This window comes from Bos taurus, chromosome 18, assembly GCF_002263795.3.
Source record: "Bos taurus isolate L1 Dominette 01449 registration number 42190680 breed Hereford chromosome 18, ARS-UCD2.0, whole genome shotgun sequence".
NCBI classification, from domain to species: Eukaryota; Metazoa; Chordata; class Mammalia; order Artiodactyla; family Bovidae; genus Bos; species Bos taurus.
In genome coordinates, this window is record NC_037345.1 from 55670859 (window position 1) to 55691196 (window position 20338).

Here is a 20338-nt window from a genome sequence, read left to right on the forward strand (position 1 = left end):
ACCATCCTTTTAGGTCCAAACTTCTTTATCTTGCATCCCCTTCTAATGGTTGCATGATATTCCTTTATAATGTTTGTTCCATCTCTTATTTAAATTTTTCTCAATTGGTGGCTACTTAAACTGCTATCAGTGTTTGGCACTACAAACAATGCTGAAAAAATACCTTTGTATAAATGTCCATAATTACATCCCAGTGTTTTATTTTAATTTTGTTTAATTAAAAATTTATTTTTCCTGGCTGTGCTCCACCACTTGTGGGATCTTAGTTCCCCAACCAGAGAGGCAACTCAGGACTAATCACTGGACCGCCAGGGAACTCCCAACATCCAGGTGTTTAAAATTCTATACAGTAGATCTTGAAACTGAGATTGCTGTGCGTACTAATAGTACTAGGTAACTTTCTCAAAATGTGTAGCGGTTTTCATTCACTCTCTCATCAACAATGTGTGAGTTTTCTTTTCCACTCAGTCTTAACCAACTCTGGATAATCTTGCTTTAATTTTTCTTTTATTTGCCAACTGGATGGGTAGAAAGTGATGTATCACTTAAAAATTTTTTTTAACTTTGGCTGTGCTGGGTCTTCATTGCTGCGCTTGGGCTTTCTCTGGTTGCTGCGAGTGGGGTCTACGCTCCAGTCGTGATGCATACATAGGCTTCTCACTGCAGTGTTTTCTCCTGTTGAGAAGCTGGGCTCTAGAACTCAGGCTCAGTAGTTGTGGCACACGGACTTAGTTGCCAGCAGCATGTGGAATCTTCCTAGACCAGGGATTGAACCCGTGTCCCCTGCATTGGCAAGCAGATTCTTAACCACTGGACCACCAGAAGTCCTGATTTCGCACTTTTAATTTGATGTTTTAATTTATCTAACCGTTAGTAAAAGATAAAAACACATTTTGTTGGCTGATCAGATTTCTATTCAATATGAACTAAATATGAAATGTCTATTCATATTCTTTGCCCTTTTTGAATTGGATTCTTTTAAAAATCTTTTTATAAGAATTCTTTGTATCCTATTGATAGGAAAGCTTTAACTGTTAGATGCATTGTAAAATTTTTAAAAGATACTTTAATTCTGGTGTCTACTTCCATGAAAATTTGATCATATTAACGTGGTTCGATATATTTTTTGTTCCTTTTATAACCCCTTGGTTTCTCTTGGTCTTTTTAGAAAAGTCCATTCCACTCCAATGCTATACAAATATTCTAAGTCTTCTTTTCTAATATCCTATACTTTTATATTTAAACCTCAATCCATCTGGAAATGATTTTTACATATTTTGAGGTAGAGTCTACATTTCTTTCTTCTAAATGGGAAGCTGTATTTTCTTCATGACCATTTAATAAATAAACTATCTTTTCGCAGCTAAATTGAAATGCCACTTCAGTTATATATTCAGTTCCTTTATACACTGAACTATTTCTAAACCTTTTCCTCTTCTACTTCTCTATGTATCTATTCCTGTGCCAAAAATATATTTTGTTTACAGCAGTTTAAAGATGTTTAAATATATATATCAGAGAAAGTTCCTCCTCACTGTCCTTTTTCAATAATTTCTTAACTCTTCAATATTTATTCTTTCGTATGAATTTTAAAATTATTTTGTTGCATTAAAAAAGAACAAAGGAAAAACACTGCCAACCTTCTTCGACTTCCCTCTTTCCCCAAACTGCATTGAATTTGTGTTACATTGTGACAGGTTAGCATAGTATTTACTTTTCCATTTAGTCATACCTTGTCTTTAAATAAGGTTTTATCAATCTTATAAAAATATCATAACTTTCTATACAAATTAATCCCTGGGTATTTTATCATTTTTGTGGAAATGTGGATAAGATACATATTCTTACTACCTGGAAAAAAGGTTTTGATTTTTGTATATTTTTCTTGTATTAATCCACTTAACCTAATTATCTTATTAGTATTTAGATATTTTGAGTGGAGTCTCTCCAATTTTCTGAGAATGTAGATCATCTTTTCTTCAAATAAATACCTTTGTCTCTTCCAGCTTCAAAAAAAAAATACAAGTTTCACTCTAGTTATTTCATTTTCTTGCATTATTGCATTAGCTCAAGACACCCAGATAAGTGTGATTAGTAGTAATGTTGTCTCATTTCTTATTTTAATGGGAATAGAGTTAATAGAAAACTTTTATGAGTTTGCCATTGGGCTTTAATACATATCTTTATTGTATTTGGATAGTCCTTCCTATTCCTTATTTCCTTCATTTTCTGTTTGAACTTTCATCCTCTCCTGGCTCCAGGTCAGTTAATCAGTCACAGGATTGACTCATGCCTCATTCAGGAACCCAGGAGTCCAGGTTCCCAGCTCTGTCCTCCCTTGAGAAGTTGAACACTACTGTCTTTGAGATCCGGCTCCTCCCAACATCCTCAAAGGCATGACAGTTCCCATGAGCCTCAGGACTGAGGATTTTAGGCAGAAGCCAGCATTTGCCCCAGGGACTCCTGGAAAATGTGATTGCCATCCCCAGCAGAGGCTGATGGGAACTGCCCAAGCCTTCTGCTCTGTTCTCCCTGCAGGGACTGGCATTGACATCCCTGTCCTCCTCCTCCTGATTGATGGTGATGAGAAGATGTTGAAGGTACAGGAGCCCAGGGGGCCTGGGGGCTGTACTCCTGGGTCCCAAGTCCTGGAGGAGAAGAGGGCTGGGAATCTAGGCTCCAGGAAGGGTGAATGCTTTCCTTCTCTAACCTGCCTGCCCCTTTTATTCTGTAGCAGATAGAGGATGCCACCCAGGCTCAGCTCCCCTGCCTCCTGGTGGCTGGATCTGGGGGAGCTGCGGACTGCCTGGCAGAGATCCTGGAGGACACTCTGGCTCCAGGGAGTGGCGGGGGCAGGCGACGTGAACCCCGAGATCTGATTAAGCGTTTCTTCCCCAAAGGGGACCCTGAGGTCCTGCAGGCCCAGGTAGGACACTGAGGGCCCAACTGTGGAACCTGAGATGGGAGAGAGCTGGGGGCTTGGATTCCTGGGTCTTGAGATGTGAGGATGCTGAAGATTTGGAGTCCCGAATCCAAGGGAAGGGGAATGGGGGCCCAGCCTCATGGATATGAGGAAAGCCTGGGAACCTGGACTCCTGGGTCTGAGGGAGAAGAGGCCTGGGGGCCTTGACACCCCTAGGTTCTGGGAGTAAAGGGTGCTGGGCACCTAGACTATGGGGTCCTGCAGGGGAATGTTCTCCTTTATCTCTGTGGACAGGACCAGGGGGTTGGGTAGGGGTGGCAGAATTTGGTATTCTGCAGGTGGAGAGGATCATGACTCGGAAGGAGCTGCTGACGGTCTATTCAACTGATGACGGCCCTGAGGAATTTGAGACCATCGTCTTAAGGGCCCTTGTCAAGGGTAAGACTTGGAATCCCCCAACCTCTGCTTCTGTCAGCTCCACTTTGGACACCTCTCCTGTCTTCGGCACTTTACCCATCCTCTCTAATCTAAGTTGTGCCTCTTTTTATCTCTTTCCTTTTGTCAGTGCCTTTTGGGGCTTTGCATGGTGCTATTGAACAGTTGTCCCAAGATACTTTCAGTATGTTCCAACATTGCTTTCTTTCTGTTGCATCCATCCACCCATCCTTTCATCCATCTAGCCAGCCACATGTACACTGATCTATCTATCCATTATTCCCTTCATCCTTCCATTCCTTCAGCTGTTCAACCATTCATCCATCTTGCCATTCACCCATCCTTCTACCAATCTATTCACCCCTCTGTTAACAATTCCACCCACTCGTCATTCTTCCATCCGTTCGTCTTTCATTTACCCAGCCATCTTTTCATCCATCCATCCATCTTTCATCTATCCATCCTTTCATCCATCCATCCATCCATTCATCCACCCATCCATTCATCTTTTCATCTATCCATCTTTTCATCCATCCATCCATCTGTCATCTATCCATCTTTTCATCCATTCATTCTTTCATCCATCCATCTTATCCATCCATTCTTCCGTCTATCCACCCACTCACCTTTTCTGCCTTTCCTACATGCCTCCGATATGTTTTAAGCCCTGAGGTGTGGTGGCATCAGAGATGAACCAGAGTGCCGTCTCACAGTGAGGGACTTCTGATATTTCACTAGAGGAATGAATGATGAAAACCAAGACAGGGAGCGCAGTGGCCACATGGTAGAGGCTAATGTTGGAGCTCATTATTCATTCAGCCAAGACTAGCTTAGGCTTCAGAGATAAAAGCAGTTCCTACCAGGGCTGTTTGGACACATCTTAAGTAAAATTCAAGACAAAAACATGGAGAGGAACTGCTGTCAGAAAGGCGAGAAAAATTCAATTGGGAGGTGGTATTTGAGTTGGGCCTTGAAGAGCCAGTAGAACCTGGAGTCAGTAAGATGGGGTAGTGGGATAAATAAGTGCTAAGGTGGATCCCCAGGGCTCTGTGGGGATGTGTGTGAGGAGGGTCATTTTGGTGTCAGAAGAGTTTTACAGGGAAAGCACTCACCTAGATAAAAAACTCCCAAGAGGCATAGTGTGAATTTTTAATGCGTTCTGAGCCCCAGGTTCCCACCCCAATTGCATCTACCATATTCTGCGGTGAGGTAGTTATTTTTGACTCTGGAATCAGATAAAACTGAAATCTGAATACCAGCGTGGCCCCCCTCTCTGCTGTGTGACTTTGAGAAAGACACTTTCCTTCTCTGAGCTTTAGTTTCTGTCTCTGAAAACACTGAGATAATACCTGGCAGGAGTGTTTTGAGCCTCAGCAGTGCCTGCCCCAGGGGAAGCCTGATAAATGGGAGCTCTCCTTAATATGATTCCATTTCTTGTGGGGACACATGCTTTAATAGAGGATGGCAGTCAGTGAGCAAATGTGATTCAGTTCACAGAAGTTAACTCACCAGCCTCCTGGGAGAAAACACAGCCACCCTCTAAGATGTGGTTTGAGGGGGTGGTGGTATAAGTCTGTGGCTTGCAGCAGGGCAACTCTGCTGGGGAAACTGGAGATGGCTGGACAGGCTCAGTGTTGGCAGAGTTGAAGGGATGGGGTTTCGGCAGGTGAAGAAGGAATGGGGGAAGGGGACGGATGCTTCTTAGAGTCTAGGAACACCCAGGCCCCGTGCTGAGCGGGTAGCACACGTCTTTGCTCTGATCCTTCACCCATGCCTAGAAGGATTGTCTCCTCGGGTTGCAGATGAAGAAACAATGCTCAGAGAAGGGGGACAGTGACTTGCCCAAGGTCACACGAGGTTGACTGCACACTTTGAGATCAAAGTTTTAAAGGCCACTTGTTCTTCCTTGTTCTTTTGAATGGCCTCAGGGTCTCCTGGAGCCCTGCTAATGTTTGGAATTTTTTTCCTGCTACGGGCTCCTCTTTCTTCTCACAGATACTCCCAATTGCAGGAAGCCAGAGTGACTCACGTTTGCTGTCATATCCTGTGCTTTCCTGCACCCAGGCTTTTGTTTGGGCTGCCCCTGCTGCCTCAGAGATTCTTTTATCATTTTAGACGCAGACTTACAAATCCTACTAGTCTTTCAAAAGCCCTTCCTCATTGTCCACCTTTAGGAGGCTCCCTTGGGTCTCTCCATACCTCTGTGACTGTAGCCTCCTCTGGCCTTGATCACATTCTTCACCCACCTCCAAGGGGATGGTGTTTATGTGATTCTGGGACATATTTCCCTGGAATGAGGTTCCTTCAGGGCAGAGCCTGCGTCCAGTTTCTCTCGCCATCTCTCTCACTGCCTGGCCCGTTGTTGTTGTTGCTGTTGAGTCACTAAGTCAGGTCCGACTCTGCGACCCCATGGACTATAGCCCACAGGCTTCTCCATCCATGAAATTCCCCATATACTGGAGTGGGTGGCCATTTTCTTCTCCAGGGAATCTTCCTGACCCTGGGATCTAACCCGGGTCTCCTGCATCGCAGGCAGATTCTTTAGTCTGAGCCACCAGGGAAGCCCACCTGGCTCATAGCTTACCTCAATAAATGTAAAGTGAATATAAATGATTCCTTTTCCTTTTCTTGGGGCCTCTAAACCACTGGTCTGTGTTCTGTCCCTGAGCTGAATGACTTTATGCTTGTAATAGCCTGGCTTCTTAAAGGCTCCAGACTCTGCCCAACAACACTCACTTTATACCGAGTTTAAATGTCAGGCATCTCAAGAAGAAGCAATACAGATGCTCGTCCTGTTCTCAGTCCCCCGGCCCTGACTTCATGCCCCCTGTCCCTGTCACCCTTTCAGCCTGTGGGAGCTCTGAAGCCTCAGCTTACCTGGACGAGTTGCGTTTGGCTGTGGCTTGGAACCGTGTGGACATTGCCCAGAGTGAACTCTTCCGGGGGGACATCCAATGGCGGGTGAGGGGTTGGGGCCCGGAGGTGGGGATCCAGACAAAAGGGATGCGTTCTCCCCTCTCCAACTCCTTTGACATCTGGCTCTGTCTTCCATTATGGCCTGTCCAGCCTTCTCTTAATTGTCGACCCATCTCTGGTTGTCTGTCTGTCCCCATCTTATTTCCTCTCTCCCCATCTGTCCATCACTCATGGTTCTGTACTCCCATCTCCTGTCCTTAACCTCTGACCTCACCTGGCCTTCTGCCCGTCTCTGTGCTCAACTCTTCCCCCATTCATTCCACCCCTACCAGTCCTTCCACCTGGAGGCCTCCCTCATGGACGCCCTCCTGAACGACCGACCGGAGTTCGTGCGCTTGCTTATCTCCCATGGCCTCAGCCTGGGCCATTTCCTGACTCCAGTGCGCCTGGCCCAGCTCTACAACGCAGCGCCCCCCAACTCACTTATCCACAACCTTCTGGACCAAGTGTCACACGGTGCAAGCACCAAAGCCCCAGCCCTTAAACCCTCTGAGGAGCCACAGTTTCCTAAGGTGGGGCAGGTGCTGCGCATGCTGCTGGGGAAGACGTGCGCGCCGACGTTCCCCGCCGGGGGCACCCGCCGGAGCGACAACAGCAGAGAGAATGTAAGAAAGGAGGTTGGGAGCAGGGGGGGCACGAAAGGACCTGGGGGCGGGGCTCTGCCAGGAGGCGGTGTGATTAGAGAGCTGGGTGTGCGACTGAACGCGGTGTGGGGTTGATGGTTGGGACGGAGTCAGAAAGGGTCTGGGGCGGAGCCAACCCTCATCGCACCTTTCCCGTCTGCAGTCGTTTATGCTGTCAGACAAGGCTGCCTCTGGACTGATGGAAGCTGTCCCCGGGCAGGCCCCCTGGAGCGACCTGCTCCTCTGGGCACTGCTGCTCAACAGGGCTCAGATGGCCTTGTACTTCTGGGAGATGGTGAGTGCTGACTTGATCTCTGATTCTACTCTCTCCTACATTCCTGTCCTTTATTTCTACCGGACTCCAGTGCCTGAGCAGGAAGGTTCTGGTACCCCCACTCACCTCTCCATTTTTTTTTTTTAAGTTTTATTGATTTATTTTTAATTTTGCCCATACTCTGCAGCGTGTGAGATCCTAGTTCCCGGACCCGGGATCGAACCCTTATCCCCGCCCACCCTCGCATTGGAAGAAGGAATCTTAACCACTGGACTGCTGGGGAGGTCCCCCTCCATTCTTGATATATGACTCTGAGTGCTGCTTCTTTCTCCTGCCTCTCCCACTATGCATTTCTTGTAACTCCATTCTTCCATTCACCATGTATGCTGGGCATTTACCCTGTTCATGCATATGCATCGGGGCTTCTCCCAGGCGGTTTAGCCGTAAAGAGTCTGCCTGAAATGCAGGAGATTGTGGGTTGCATACCCCGGTAGGCATGATCCCCAGGAGAAGAAAATTGCAACCCACTCCAGTATTCTTGTCTGGGGTCCCACCGATGGAGGAGCCTGGCAGGCTACAGTCCACGGGGTCACAAAAAATTGGACATGTCTTAGCGACTAAACAACACCAGTACATACGCCTCAATCTCATCCTTTCAAATAGTTGCCTCTGTGAGGAAGTTAGCTGTTACCTGAAGATGATGGGATGTCGTTTCACCTTAACTGTTCTTGCAGTTTAGAAGCATTGTTGTGGTTGCAATGCAGAAGCAGAGAAAACTAGAGGCAAGGACAGCGCCTGGGAAAGTAAGCTGGGATCCTCCAGGCAGCCAGGATGGGGGCCTGGACTAAAGCTGAGGTGTTGGGATGCATTTGAGAAGTTTAAAAAGAAAGTCATGAAATTCAAGTAGGATCAGAGATAGACCTTATTTTTGTGTCAAAGAAATACCTTGACAGGAGTTCTTCAACTTTGGATTGTAATCTGGTCATCAGCTAAATATAGATTTTTTTAAAAATTGAGATAAAGGTTCATCAGTGTTATAGCATGTGTTAGAATATCCTTCCTTTTAAAGGTTGAATACTATTCCATTATATGGATATACTATATTTTCTTTATCTGTTTATCTGCTGCTGGACATGTGGATTGTTTTGACCTTTTGACTCTCGTGGAAAATATGGCTATGATTAGTGTATGAACATCTATTTGTGTCTTTGCTTTCAATTATTTTGAGTACATATCTGAGAGTGGAATTGCTGGACCATCTAGGTTTCATTTTTTGAGGAACTGCCATACTGTTTTCCATGATGGGGTTACCCTTTAAATTTCTACCAGCAATGCACAGTTATTCTAGTTTCTCCATATCTTCACCATCAGTTGTTACTTTCTTTTCTCTTCCCCTTTTTTTCCTCCTTCCTTCTTCTCTCTGTCTCTTTCTTTTTTATAATTGTCATTCTAATGGGTGTGAAATGGTACCTCATTGTGGTTTTGATTTGCATTTTCTTAATGATCGATGATATTGAGCATCTTTTCATGTGATTCTTGGCGATCTATATATTTTTGGAGAAATGTCTATTCAAGTCTTTGCCCATTTTTAAATTGGGTTGTCGGTCTTTTTTGTTGGTGAGTTTAAAGAATTCTTTATATGTTCTGGGTATTAATCCCTTATTAGATATATGATTTGCAAATACATTCTCCCTTTCTGTGCGCAGTCTTTTTCTTCTATTGATAGTGTCCTTTGGTGCACAAAAGTTTACATTTTGATGAAATCCTATTTGTCCTTTTTATTTCTTTATTTCTTGTGCTTTAGGTGGCATATCTAAGTAACCATTGCAAAATACAAGGTCATAAAGTTTTATCCCTATGTTTCTAAGAGTTTTATAGTTTTGTAACTATCATATATAATTATTTGATCTTACATGAGTCACTTCTGTCTTGCTGATTTTAAAACTCTCTTTGTGTTTGGCTTTCAGCAATTTGGTTATAATGTTTCTTTCTTCTTTTTTTTTTGCTTTTTTTAATTTTTTAAATGGTTATAATGTTTCTCAGTGTGAATCTCTTTGAACTTATCCTACTTGGATTTCTTCATCTTCTTGGAAGTATAGATTCATGTATTTCGTCAAATGTGGGAAGTTTCAGTCTGTTATATCTTCAGATATCCTTTCTGTCTCTTTCTCTCTGTCCTCTCCTTTTGGGGTTCCCATTATGCCTGTGTTGGTCTGATTAATGGTGTCCCACAGATCTCTTAAGGTCTGTTTATTTTTCTTCATTTTTTTTTCTTTCTGCACCTCAAGCTGGGTAATCACAGTGGACCTAGTTTACAAACTCTTTCTTCTGCCTCCTTAACGCTGCTCTTCAGCCCTTTAAAAGAGTTTTTCATGTCAGTTATTGCACTTTTCAGCTCCAGAATTTCTACTTGGTTCCTTTCTGTAATCTCTATATCTTTATTTCTTTTAAAAAAAATCTATTTATTTATTTGGCTGTGAGAGGTCTTGGTTGCAGCAGGCACTATTTTCAGCTGTGGCGTGTGGCATCTAGTTCCCTAACCAGGGATTGAACTTGGACTCCCTGCACTGGGAGTGTGGAGTCTTAGCCACTGGACCACCAGGGGAGTCCCTATATCTTTATTTCTATTCTCTATTTTCTGAGACATCGTTCTTCTGGGTTCCTTTAGCTCTTTGTTCATAATTTCCTTTAGCTTTTTGAGCACATTTAAGACAGTTGATTTAAAGTCTTTTTCTAGTAATTCCAGTGACTCAGCTTCCTAATTTCTTTTGTCCTGTGAATGGGTCATACTTTCTTGGTTCTTTGTAACACTCATAATCTTTTGTTGTTGAAAACAGGACATTTTGACTATTATAATATGGCAACTCTGGAAATCGGCTTAGCTCCTTCCTTCAGGGGTTGTTGCTGCTGCTTGTGGGTTGTTGTTTGTTTAGTGACTTTTCTATTTTTGTAAAGTCCATTTTCTTTATTACGTATGACCACTGAAATCCGGTTCTGTTAGCTTAGTGGTCAGATAGTGACTTGACAGAGATTTCCTTAAATGCATGTAGGTGGGGGAATAAAACTCTCCCACTGTGCAAACTGGCTGTTTGTGGAGCTGTCTTTCAACACTTGGGTAGGCTGTTTACAATTCTGCTTTAACTTCAGCTTCCTGCTTTGGCTGAGCCTAAAGGTCAGCCAGAGGTGAAAGCTTAGGGGTTTCCTTAGTCTTTTCTGAGCACGCATCCAGTCTCTGTCGTTTGCAATTTTCTAGATTTCCTGGTATATACAGCAGCTTTTTAAAAAAAATTTTATTTATTTTTGGCTGCACTGAGTCTTTATTAACTGTATTCCTGGTGGTTCAGTGGTAGAGAATCTGCCTGTCAAAGCAGGAGACACGGGAGACTTGGGAAACGCGGGAGACCTGGGAGATGTGGGTTCGATCCTTGGTTTGGGAAGATCCCCTGGAGTAGGAAATGGCAAACCACTTCAGTATTCTTGCCTGGAAAATTCCATGGACAGAGGAGCCTGGCGGGCTACCATCGATGGGGTGGCAAAGAGACATGACTGAGCACGCACGCACACCACAAGTTGTTGCCGCACAGCCTTTTCTCTAGCTGCAGCGAGTGGGCTCCATTCTAGTCGTGCTGCGTGGGCTTATTGCCGTGGCTTCTCTTGTTGTGGAACGCAGGCTCTAGGTGTGCAGGCTTCCGGCTCTAGAGCAGATGCTCAATAGTTGTGACACATGGGCTTAGTTGCTCTGCGGCATGTGGGATCTTCCCAGACCAGGGATCAAACCTGTTTCTCCTGCATTGGCAGGTGGATTCTTGTCCACTGAGCCACCAGGGAAGCCCCACGTAGGAGCTTTTTAAAGCCCTCACTCCCCCAAGCATCCCCTTTCCCTGCTGCTTCCCTCTGCCCTCCTGGGTTGTTCAGAGTATCTCTCGCTTGCCTTGACTGTTACTATTTGCGTCAAGGAGCCAAGGCTAATATGTTTGTCTTTAATGTTTTTAAACACCACTTGGGAAGCCACTCCTGCTCTGAGGGAAGCTGCAAGAACAGTGAAACAACCGCCAGCCCTTGAGCCGCCCCTTCAGAGAGCCACCAGCTAGGTTGATGCACACAACCACAGTTATTTAAGAGTAAGATCTGGGCCTTCTCTCGTGGCTCAGTGGTAAGGAATCAGCCTGCCAGTGCAAGAGCCATGGGTTCCATCCCTGATCCGGGAAGATCCCATAGACATTAAAAAAAAAAGAGTTAAGATCTGAGTTGTTCCCTCGGCAGAACAACCTGCAGCAGAATATGGGCTATTTTTTTCAAGGCAACCACTGTGCTGGGGAACTGGCCACGGTAAGTGGATCAGTTAAAATGTCACAGTGCTCTTTTACTGAAATCTTTCTTCATTAAGCATTCTCCTGTTTGTTGTAAATTTTATGTTAGATTCCAGAATTCTGAAAAAGCTGATCCTGACAGTTTTTTCTTTTTTAGCCAGCTTATTTGTTGCCGTTGCGGAGGGACCAAGTTTTGAGGTTCTCTCCAACTGAGGCGACTTAGCATGCATGCCTGCACTGGAGAAGGCAATGGCAACCCACTCCAGTGTTCTTGCCTGGAGAATCCCAGGGATGGAGGAGCCTGGTGGGCTGCCATCTATGGGGTCGCACGGAGTCAGACACGACTGAAGCGACTTAGCAGCAGCAGCAGCCTCTGCCATCTCTCTCAACTTACTAGGTGGCTCAGTGATAAAGAATCTGCCTGCAATGCAGGAGACTCAGGTTCGATCCCTGGGTCGGGAAGATCCCCTGGAGAAGGGAATGGCAACCTACTCCAGTGTTCTTGCCTGGAGAATCTCCTGGACAGAGGAGCCTGGTGGGCTACAGTCCACATGGTCACAAAGAGTCGGACTGAGCATGTAGCTATCTTTCAATAGGTCTGGCCAAGATGTGAGATGCTGTCTTCCTTTTTCCTCTGCCATTTTAGGTGACACTTCTGACTGCTTCTCGGCTCTGATGTCCTTTTAATTCCAGCCCAGCCCGGGCAGTCTCTGAACCATCTGACTTCTGACATGTTCCCTTGACATCCAGTTTCTTCCAGATCCATCTGCAGACATCCTTGGTTCCTGATTTCCTTGGTTAATTTCTGATGACCTCTGGCCTCTGTCCCTTTCCTTGATCACAAACTTTCCTCCCATCTTCTCTACCACCTCCATGAATCTCACTTCAAACTCTGTCCCTACCCATGACCCCATGTCTCTGTCTCTCCAGGGTTCCAATTCTGTGGCCTCAGCTCTTGGGGCCTCTTTGTTGCTGCGAGTGTTGGGGCGCCTGGAGACTGAGGCCGAGGAGGCGGCGCGGAGGAAGGAGCTGGCGGCCAAGTTCGAGGGGCTGGGTGTTGGTGCGTGGGGTATGGGTGCCTGGGGGCACTACAGGCAGCAGCCAGGAAGGGGGGTTGTAAGTCTCCCCCTTCCTTCTCTAGTAACCCTGCCCCTTCCCCTGCGATCCCCTCATCTCTTCCCTCCCACTGTCTTCCCACAACTCTTCCTCCCCAGACCTCTTTGGAGAATGCTACCGCAGCAGCGAGGAACGGTCCGCCCGCCTGCTCCTTCGGCGCTGCCCACTCTGGGGTGATGCCACTTGCCTGCAGCTCGCCACACAGGCGGATGCCCGTGCCTTCTTTGCCCAGGATGGGGTACAGGTGAGCATCTGAGACACCCACACAGTCCTCAGCTGGACTCTGGGAAGTCTGGAGGATGAGCCACTGCCATGGTCTTGACCCTGGGCAGTCCATGGTCTTGACCCCCTTCCTGGAGACCACCCCTCCTCCAGAAAATCTCAGCCCTCACCCAGAAAGCTTGCTCTTCCCCAAAGAAGCCCCACGCCGTGCCACAGGAAAGCCAACCTTCCCACAGCAAAGCACACCCTTCTAGAAAGTTCTATTCCAGGAATTCCTGGTGCTTCAATGCCTAGGACTCTGCGTTCCTAATGCAGGGCGCCTGGGTTTGATCCCTGGTCAGGGAGTCAGATCCCACATGCCGCAACTAAAACATCCCACATGCCACAGCTAAGACTAGACACAGCCAAATAAATAAAACAAACAAATATTTTTTTAAAAGTTCTATTCCAGGGAATTCCCTGGCAGTCCAGTGATTAGGATTCTGTGCTTCCACTGCACGGGGCACAAATTTGAGCCCTGATCAGGGAACTAAGATCCTGCATGCCTGTGCAATGTGGCCAAAAAAAAAAAATTCTATTCCAGATACAGGAATACTGGTGACTTTAGTAGGAAGTCCCGCCTCTCACACAAGAAGTCCTTCCCACTTCCCTGAGAGGTCCCCGTTTCCAGGTTTCAACAATCAGAACGGCGTCACTGGACAATTACCTAGTGTTCCAGGTGGAGACAAACTCTGGTTTAGGGAATCCTACCCTTCCTTTGGGAAGCTCTGTGTGCCCCTCTGTCTCTCCCATTCTGCTAATCCTGACATTAAAAAAAAAAAAAGACTTATTTATGATAATTGGGAGTAAATTTCGTACCTCATTATTTGTACTCAGCCCCGCATTTTTGCATTCTGGTTGTCAGTTTCTACTTTCTTTCTTTTTTGGGGGGCACACAGTGGCACGTGGAAATTCCCTGACCAGGGATCGAACCCACGCCCCCTGAAGTGGAAATGTGGAATCTTAACCACTGGACTACCCACCAGGGAAGCCCTTAATCCTGACAGTTTGAAACTTCTCTTGGTTTCCTTAGTCTAAATCTGACAGGGGCTCAGTGAGTCCCACCCAGAGTACGAGGTTTGCCTACGCAGCAGGGAGTCCCACCTTCACTGTCGGAATGACTTGCTGGCACTTCAAGTACTTTCCCAGAGTCCTTTACTTTGAATGATGGTTAAACTCCTGGGTTCCAGTTTTCGCCCCTTCCGTAACCTCCCTGTGCCCCATCTATGGAAAAGGAGAAAATAATAATACCTGTCCTCCTGGGGGGCGGGGTGGTGAAGCTTAAGTGAGCTGATCTGTCCGAAGTGCTTAGCCCAGTATCTGGTGTATTGTGTTAACAAATGTTGGCTGTTTAACTCTACTAAAATCTGCGACACGTGGTCCTGCCTTTGACCCTTTCCGTCCCCCCCGCCCCCAGCCCCACCACTGCAGGGAGCATTTGCCCTGGGCTCTGGAGCAGGGTCCAATCCTTGCCTGGGGTCTTCGGGAGGGGGTTGCGGGGGAGATTCAGGCTCCTAATCCTCCCCACCCCCGCAGTCTCTGCTGACACAGAAGTGGTGGGGGGAGATGGACAGCACCACGCCCATCTGGGCCCTGGTTCTTGCCTTCTTTTGCCCCCCACTCATCTACACCGACCTCATCACCTTCAGGTCAGTCCCTGGGGTTAAACTGGCAGGAGGCGGGATTGGGGGTGGGGTGGGGCGATCGGCCTCTCCTTCCTGCTCAGTTCTGGCCGCCTTTCTACGTGGTCTGTCTAGTGCTTTGCCTAACCATGTTCATTCTTTCCCTCCCCCAGACTGGGGGCACGTTGTGGGAGGGGAAGCTTTCGGGGGACTCTATACGATTCCTCTGCTTTCTGACTAGGGCTCTGGGGGCAGGTCCCTTTGGGGTAATTCCTCTCCTTCCTGCCATGTCTCTGGGTGCTGAGTTTGGGTCTCTCTGGAGAACTCCTCTCCTACCCTCCCTCTCCCCTATTCCTCACTCTGGGTGTCCCTCCACGCCAGGAAGTCAGATGAGGAGCCCACGCAGAAGGACCCGATGCTTGACGTGGATGGCGACATCAATGGGGAAGGGCCTGTCGAGTGAGTGAAGCAGCAGCACCTCGAAGGGGTGGGGGCACCCGGGGCAGCCCCAGGAGCACCAGGCACTGGGAACAAGGCCAGAGGGGAGACGTGGGGCTTTAGGAGATGGGGGTTTCTTGAAGCCACTGAAAACACCGAGGAGGTTTCCCAGATGCCAAGCTCAAGGCTTGGTTCTCGGTTTGGTTCTGCTGCCAAGGAGTTCCTCACTGGCAATCAATTTGCTTCATGTTACATGTATTTCTGTCTCGACAGAGCAAGTAGAACTGGGTGGATTTGGTTCATTTAGGGATCTTTTGCCACTTTTATTTTTCTGTCTCCAAGAATTTTGCTCTTAATCTCCGTGCTGTGGTACCCATGAAGGTGTTTTCAAAATCAGAGCCCTAAGCAAATGCAATAGAATACTTACCAATCTTCGGTAATTCTGCAGAACAGAGGCATGAAGGACTTGGTCCTGAGTCGAGCAGACCTGGGTTCAAATCCTGACTTTGACTTTGTAAGTGGCTCCACCCAAGAGCCTCAACTTTCTTTTCTATAAAAAGAAGGTTGTACGGTATTAGTCAGGTTCGGTTGGGTGATGCTACAGTGATGAAGCATCCCAAACTCTCAGTGGCTGGCAACAGTGAGGACTTTGTTGTCATTCATGCTCCGTTTTGGGGTTGTCTGTGGCTCTGCTCTACATGGTCTCCACTTTGGGATAAGCAAGCACCTTCTAGCTGAGATGTTGTCGGTTTCATGGTAGCAGGAAAAGAGACAAGAACCGGGTATGTCAGTCTCAGTCATGTCTGACTCCCTCCAGGCTCCTCTGTCCCTGGAATTCTTCAGGCAAGAATACTGAAGTAGGTAGCCATTCCCTTCTCCAGGGGATCTTCCTGACCCAGAGATCAAACCTGGGTCTCCAGCATTGCAGGCAGATTCTTTACCGTCTAAGCCACCCGGGAAGCCTCAATGGCAACCAGGGAGGTACTGGATCTTAAAGCCTCCACTTGGAAGTGACACGTCACTTTTGCCCACATTTCATTGGCAAAAACTAGTCATATGCTAATTCCTTAGCTCCTAATTCTCCCACTGGGAGGGACCAAAATATTTGGTCCATAGTAATACAGTATACTCATTCGCAGTTAAGAAGATCCCCTGGAGGAGGAAATGGCAACCGACTCCAGTATTCTTGTCTGGGAAATCCCATGGACAGAGGAGCTTGGTGGGCTACAGTCCATGGGGTCACAAAGTCAGACATGACCGAGCAACTAACATATACATACACACACACACATCTCTACTTTAACCACTTGAATAGGAAAAGGGAGGAACCTCAGCCCGAATATTCTAGAAGAAAAAAATGTTTCTGGTAACTGTTAGAAACAGAGTCAGGCTGCCAGAAGTCTGTAAAACACACCGCCTACTGTGAAGTCAAATTTAAATATAGTATGTATACTTTTTTTTTAGATAATGCACAAAGAATATAAAATATTTGTCAAGGTAGAAGAGGAAACTAAAAAAAAAAAAAATCGGAAATAAATTTGATAGAAGGTTCCAGTGTCAGGATCCATAATGGTGTCCTTGCCTGGTGAGTTCCCAACATTTGTACCATATGATAATGACAACAAGAGATGATGGGGACTTCCCAGGTGGTCCGGCATCTGGGACTCTGTGCTTCCAATGCAGGAGGCCTGGGTTCCATCCCTGGTCAGGGAACTGGATCCCACAAGCCACAAGTAGGACTTTGCATGCCACAACTAAAGATCCCAGTGAAAATCGAAGATCCCGCATCCTGCAACTAAGACCAGGCACAGCCAAATAAGTACATAAAAATAAATATAAAAAAATAGATGATGCTATAGAACACTTACAGTGGGCAGCCAGTGTACTAAACCATTTTGAAATCAGCTCATTTACTTCTCTCAACAACTGTATGCTATCATGTCTATTGTTATCCCCATTTTACAGATGAAATAACTGAGGCATTAAGTCACCCACCTCAGATCATGTGATTGACTGGTCAGTGGTGGGAGGTGGGATTTGAACCCAGATCTTCTTGTTCCTAAATCTGTGCTCTTAGCCGCTGTGGAGAGCTACCTTCCTGGAGAACTTTCTTAAAGGACAGATTCCTGTGCTCCCTCAGTGAAGCATCCAGGAATCTGTGTGTGTCTTGCTTGGATTTAAGACGCCAGACTTTGGGGAGCACTCTGACCCACCACATATTTTTGTTACCAGGTCTATATTTTCCTGTTACTGGGGAGCTAATTCTCCTTTCTTTTTTTAATTTTTATTTTTTCAAACTCTTTATTTTTGGCTGCACTGGGTCTTCTTTGCTGTGCGAGGGCTTTCTTTATTTGCCATGATGGGGGCTGCTCTCTGGTTGCCGTGCGCAGGCTTCTCATTCTGGCGGCTGCTCTTGTTGTGGAGCGCAGCCTCCAGGAGCCTGTATTCCCTGCACTGGCAGACGTTAACCCTGGACCACCAGGGAAATCACTAGTTCTTCTTTCTGCACCTCACTTTCTTTACCTGTTATTGTGCTTTCTGCTTATTTGTTTTAGAACAGCTTTAGTGAGATATAGTTCCCATACATTCAGCTCACCCACTTATGGTGTACAATTCTCAGTCGTTTTCAGTATATCCACAGGGTTGTGAAATCATCACAAAATTAATTTTAAAATATTTTCATCACTGCAGCAAGAAATCTCGTATCTATTAACAGTCTTACTCCCCTCTCCTCCCTTCCCCAGCCTCAGGCAACCACTAATTTATTTTCTGTCTCTATGGATTTGCCTGTTCTGGATATTTCATGTAAATGGAGTCATATACTACGTGGTATTTTATGACTGGTTTCGTTAACGTAGCATCATGTTTTCAAGATTTATCCACTGTGTAACATGTATCAGTGCTTCATCCCTTTTTAATTGCTGGATAATACTCCATTGTTTGAATCCGCTACCTTTTTTTATCTGTCTGTTCGTCAGTTGATGGACATTTGGGTTGTCTCCACTTTGGGGTTTCCTTTCTGCTTTTATTTTTTTTTAAGACAGGATGCCTTTCCAAGCCAGTTTATTTTTCCTGTTAGCTTTCTGAATTTATTACTAGTAGTAGTATTCATTTTGCTGTTTCTGATTTGAGATCAGAATTAAGAATTAGGATGTAACTGGGAAGAGTATCAGAACTCAGGTGAAAAGTGCCAGAGATATGAGTGGACCAAGAAGGTTAGAATTCAGGTAGGGCTATACAGTGAGAGATCAGATATCAGGAAGGAAGAATTAACTGAGAAAATGCAGCTGGATAATCTGCAATTGGTTGCGGGTCAGAAGTTAACTTTCAGGGTGGAGTTCCATGAAGGAATCTGGTGCTCTTCTAGATATGAGGAGATGCAAGAATTGGGTTCATAAGATCAGCACCTGAAAATATCTATCTGAAAACCTGTTCTGCCAGTTTTCCCCAGAGCACAGAGTGCCTCATTCCTGCTTTCCACCCTGAATTCCCTTCAAGGGGTGTTGAAGGTCAGCCAGCTGCAGCAGCGCCTGATTTAATCCTTGAGCAGATGTGTGCTCAGTCACTTCAGTGTCCGACTCTTTGCAACCCCATGGACTGTAGGCCACCAGGCTACTCTGTCCGTGGAATTTTCCAGGCAAGAATACTGGAGTGGGTGCCATTTTCAGTGCCATTTCCTTCTCCAGGGGATCTTCCTGACCCAGGAATCCAACCCACATCTCTTACCACTAATGCCACCTGGGAAGCCCTGTAGAGGTAGATGGCAAGTGCCAACTGTAGTTAACAGAATTGTCAAACCTGGGGAACCGAGGTCGCGAAATGAGGAGGTCAGAGGTTATATATGAGGGCCAGAGGTCAGGTAGATGGTCCAAGGTCAGAAAGAGAGCCAGAGATTGTGAGGGGGAAAGAAGAGGGACTTGGAGCCAAAAGCCAGACAAGAGTCAGAAGTCAGGCCAGAGGCCAGAGGCCAGAGGTCAGAAGGGTGGGGAAAGTCAGGGGTGGAAGCTCAGCAGTGTTGAAGGTAGATTTCAAAGGTTAGATCAGGGGTCAAAACTCGAGGAGATGGAGGGTGTCCGAAGGCGTGAAGGTGGGGACTGACTGGAAAGCAGGATGAGGAGGGTCAGAAAGCTGAGTCTTGATGGTGGTGAAAGTCAGGTGCAGAGATCAGGGTGAGCCCTCCTCCCTTCTCCCCCTTTCTCCCGCACAGGGCTACAGAGCCCCCTGAGAAGATGCCCTTGGGGGTACTGAGGCCGCCCAGACACAGGGACTGCTGTGGGGGGTGCCTGCCGCGCCTGCGCCGCTGGCCGCAGTTCTGGGGGGCGCCGGTGACGGCCTTCATGGGCAACGTGGTCAGCTACCTCCTCTTCCTGCTGCTGTTTGCGCGCGTGCTGCTCATCGACTTCGAGCCGGAGAGGCCCAGCGTGCTGGAGCTGCTGCTCTACTTCTGGGCCTTCACCCTGCTCTGCGAGGAGTTCCGCCAGGGCCTGGGCAGCGGCCTGGGCAGCCTGGCCATGGGGGGACCCGGGACAGACTCCCACCGGGCCCCACTGCGCCGTCGTCTGCAACTCTACCTCTCTGACGCCTGGAACCAGTGCGACCTGGTGGCCCTCGCCTGCTTCGTTCTGGGCGTGGGCTGCAGGTGAGTGCCCTGCGACGTTGCATGCCCTGCCCACGACCTCTGACCCTTCCTTCCTGGGGGTGGGAGGGTGGGGATGGGAGGTGAGGGGCGGGGTTAGGGGCCTCAACTCTTGGCTTCTCTGCAGCAGGCAGCAGCTAAATCCAATTCTGCTTCTTCTTTTTTTTTCATTGACATGTAATTGATGTACAATATTATATCAGTTGTAGGCATACAGTATTGTTGTTTAGTTGCTAAGTCGTGTCTGACTCTTTGCGACTCACGGATTGTAGTCCCTCAGGCTCCTCTGTCTATAGGATTTCCCAGGTAAGAACACTGGAATGAGTTGCCATTTCCTTCCCTAGGGGATCTTCCTGACTCAGGGATCAAACCTGCATCTCCTGCATTGGCAGGCGGATTCTTTACCACTGAGCCACCTGTGGTATCCTTTACAGATATACAGTATGGTGGTTCACAATTTTAAAACAACTCCACTTTTTTTTTTCTTAAAAAAAAGTGTTTAAAGAACATATGAAAGTGAAAAGACAAGTTGCAGACTGTGAGATGATATTTAGAACAAAACCACCAAGAATCGGGATCCAGAGTATAAGAAGAGCACCTACCAAAAAACATATACAGGCACGAGATCAGTGAACACAATAAATTAAAAACTGGGACAGAGAATATGAAAAGACAGGTGATAAAGTACATGTGCCATTAGATATGAAAGGTGCCCAACATTTTT

General features: G+C 46.7%; 1 protein-coding gene across 5 annotated transcripts in view; it reads left to right on the top strand.

Moving 5' to 3' along the window:
• TRPM4 (transient receptor potential cation channel subfamily M member 4) overlaps positions 1-20338 on the top strand; it is a 50930-nt gene that overhangs the window by 18474 nt on the left and 12118 nt on the right. For 2 of the 5 annotated variants that reach the window (XM_024979246.2, XM_002695205.7), the window contains exons 7-17: positions 2539-2600; positions 2735-2926; positions 3262-3361; positions 6207-6319; positions 6607-6939; positions 7121-7252; positions 12472-12601; positions 12756-12901; positions 14455-14567; positions 14922-14999; positions 19186-19617. In XM_024979246.2, the coding sequence (XP_024835014.1) occupies positions 2539-2600; positions 2735-2926; positions 3262-3361; positions 6207-6319; positions 6607-6939; positions 7121-7252; positions 12472-12601; positions 12756-12901; positions 14455-14567; positions 14922-14999; positions 19186-19617 (1831 nt within the window). Of the gene's footprint in view, positions 1-2538; positions 2601-2734; positions 2927-3261; positions 3362-6206; positions 6320-6606; positions 6940-7120; positions 7253-12471; positions 12602-12755; positions 12902-14454; positions 14568-14921; positions 15000-19185; positions 19618-20338 lie in introns of those variants that run through there. The other 3 variants (XM_024979247.2, XM_010815213.4, XM_024979249.2) reach the window with 2 other exon arrangements.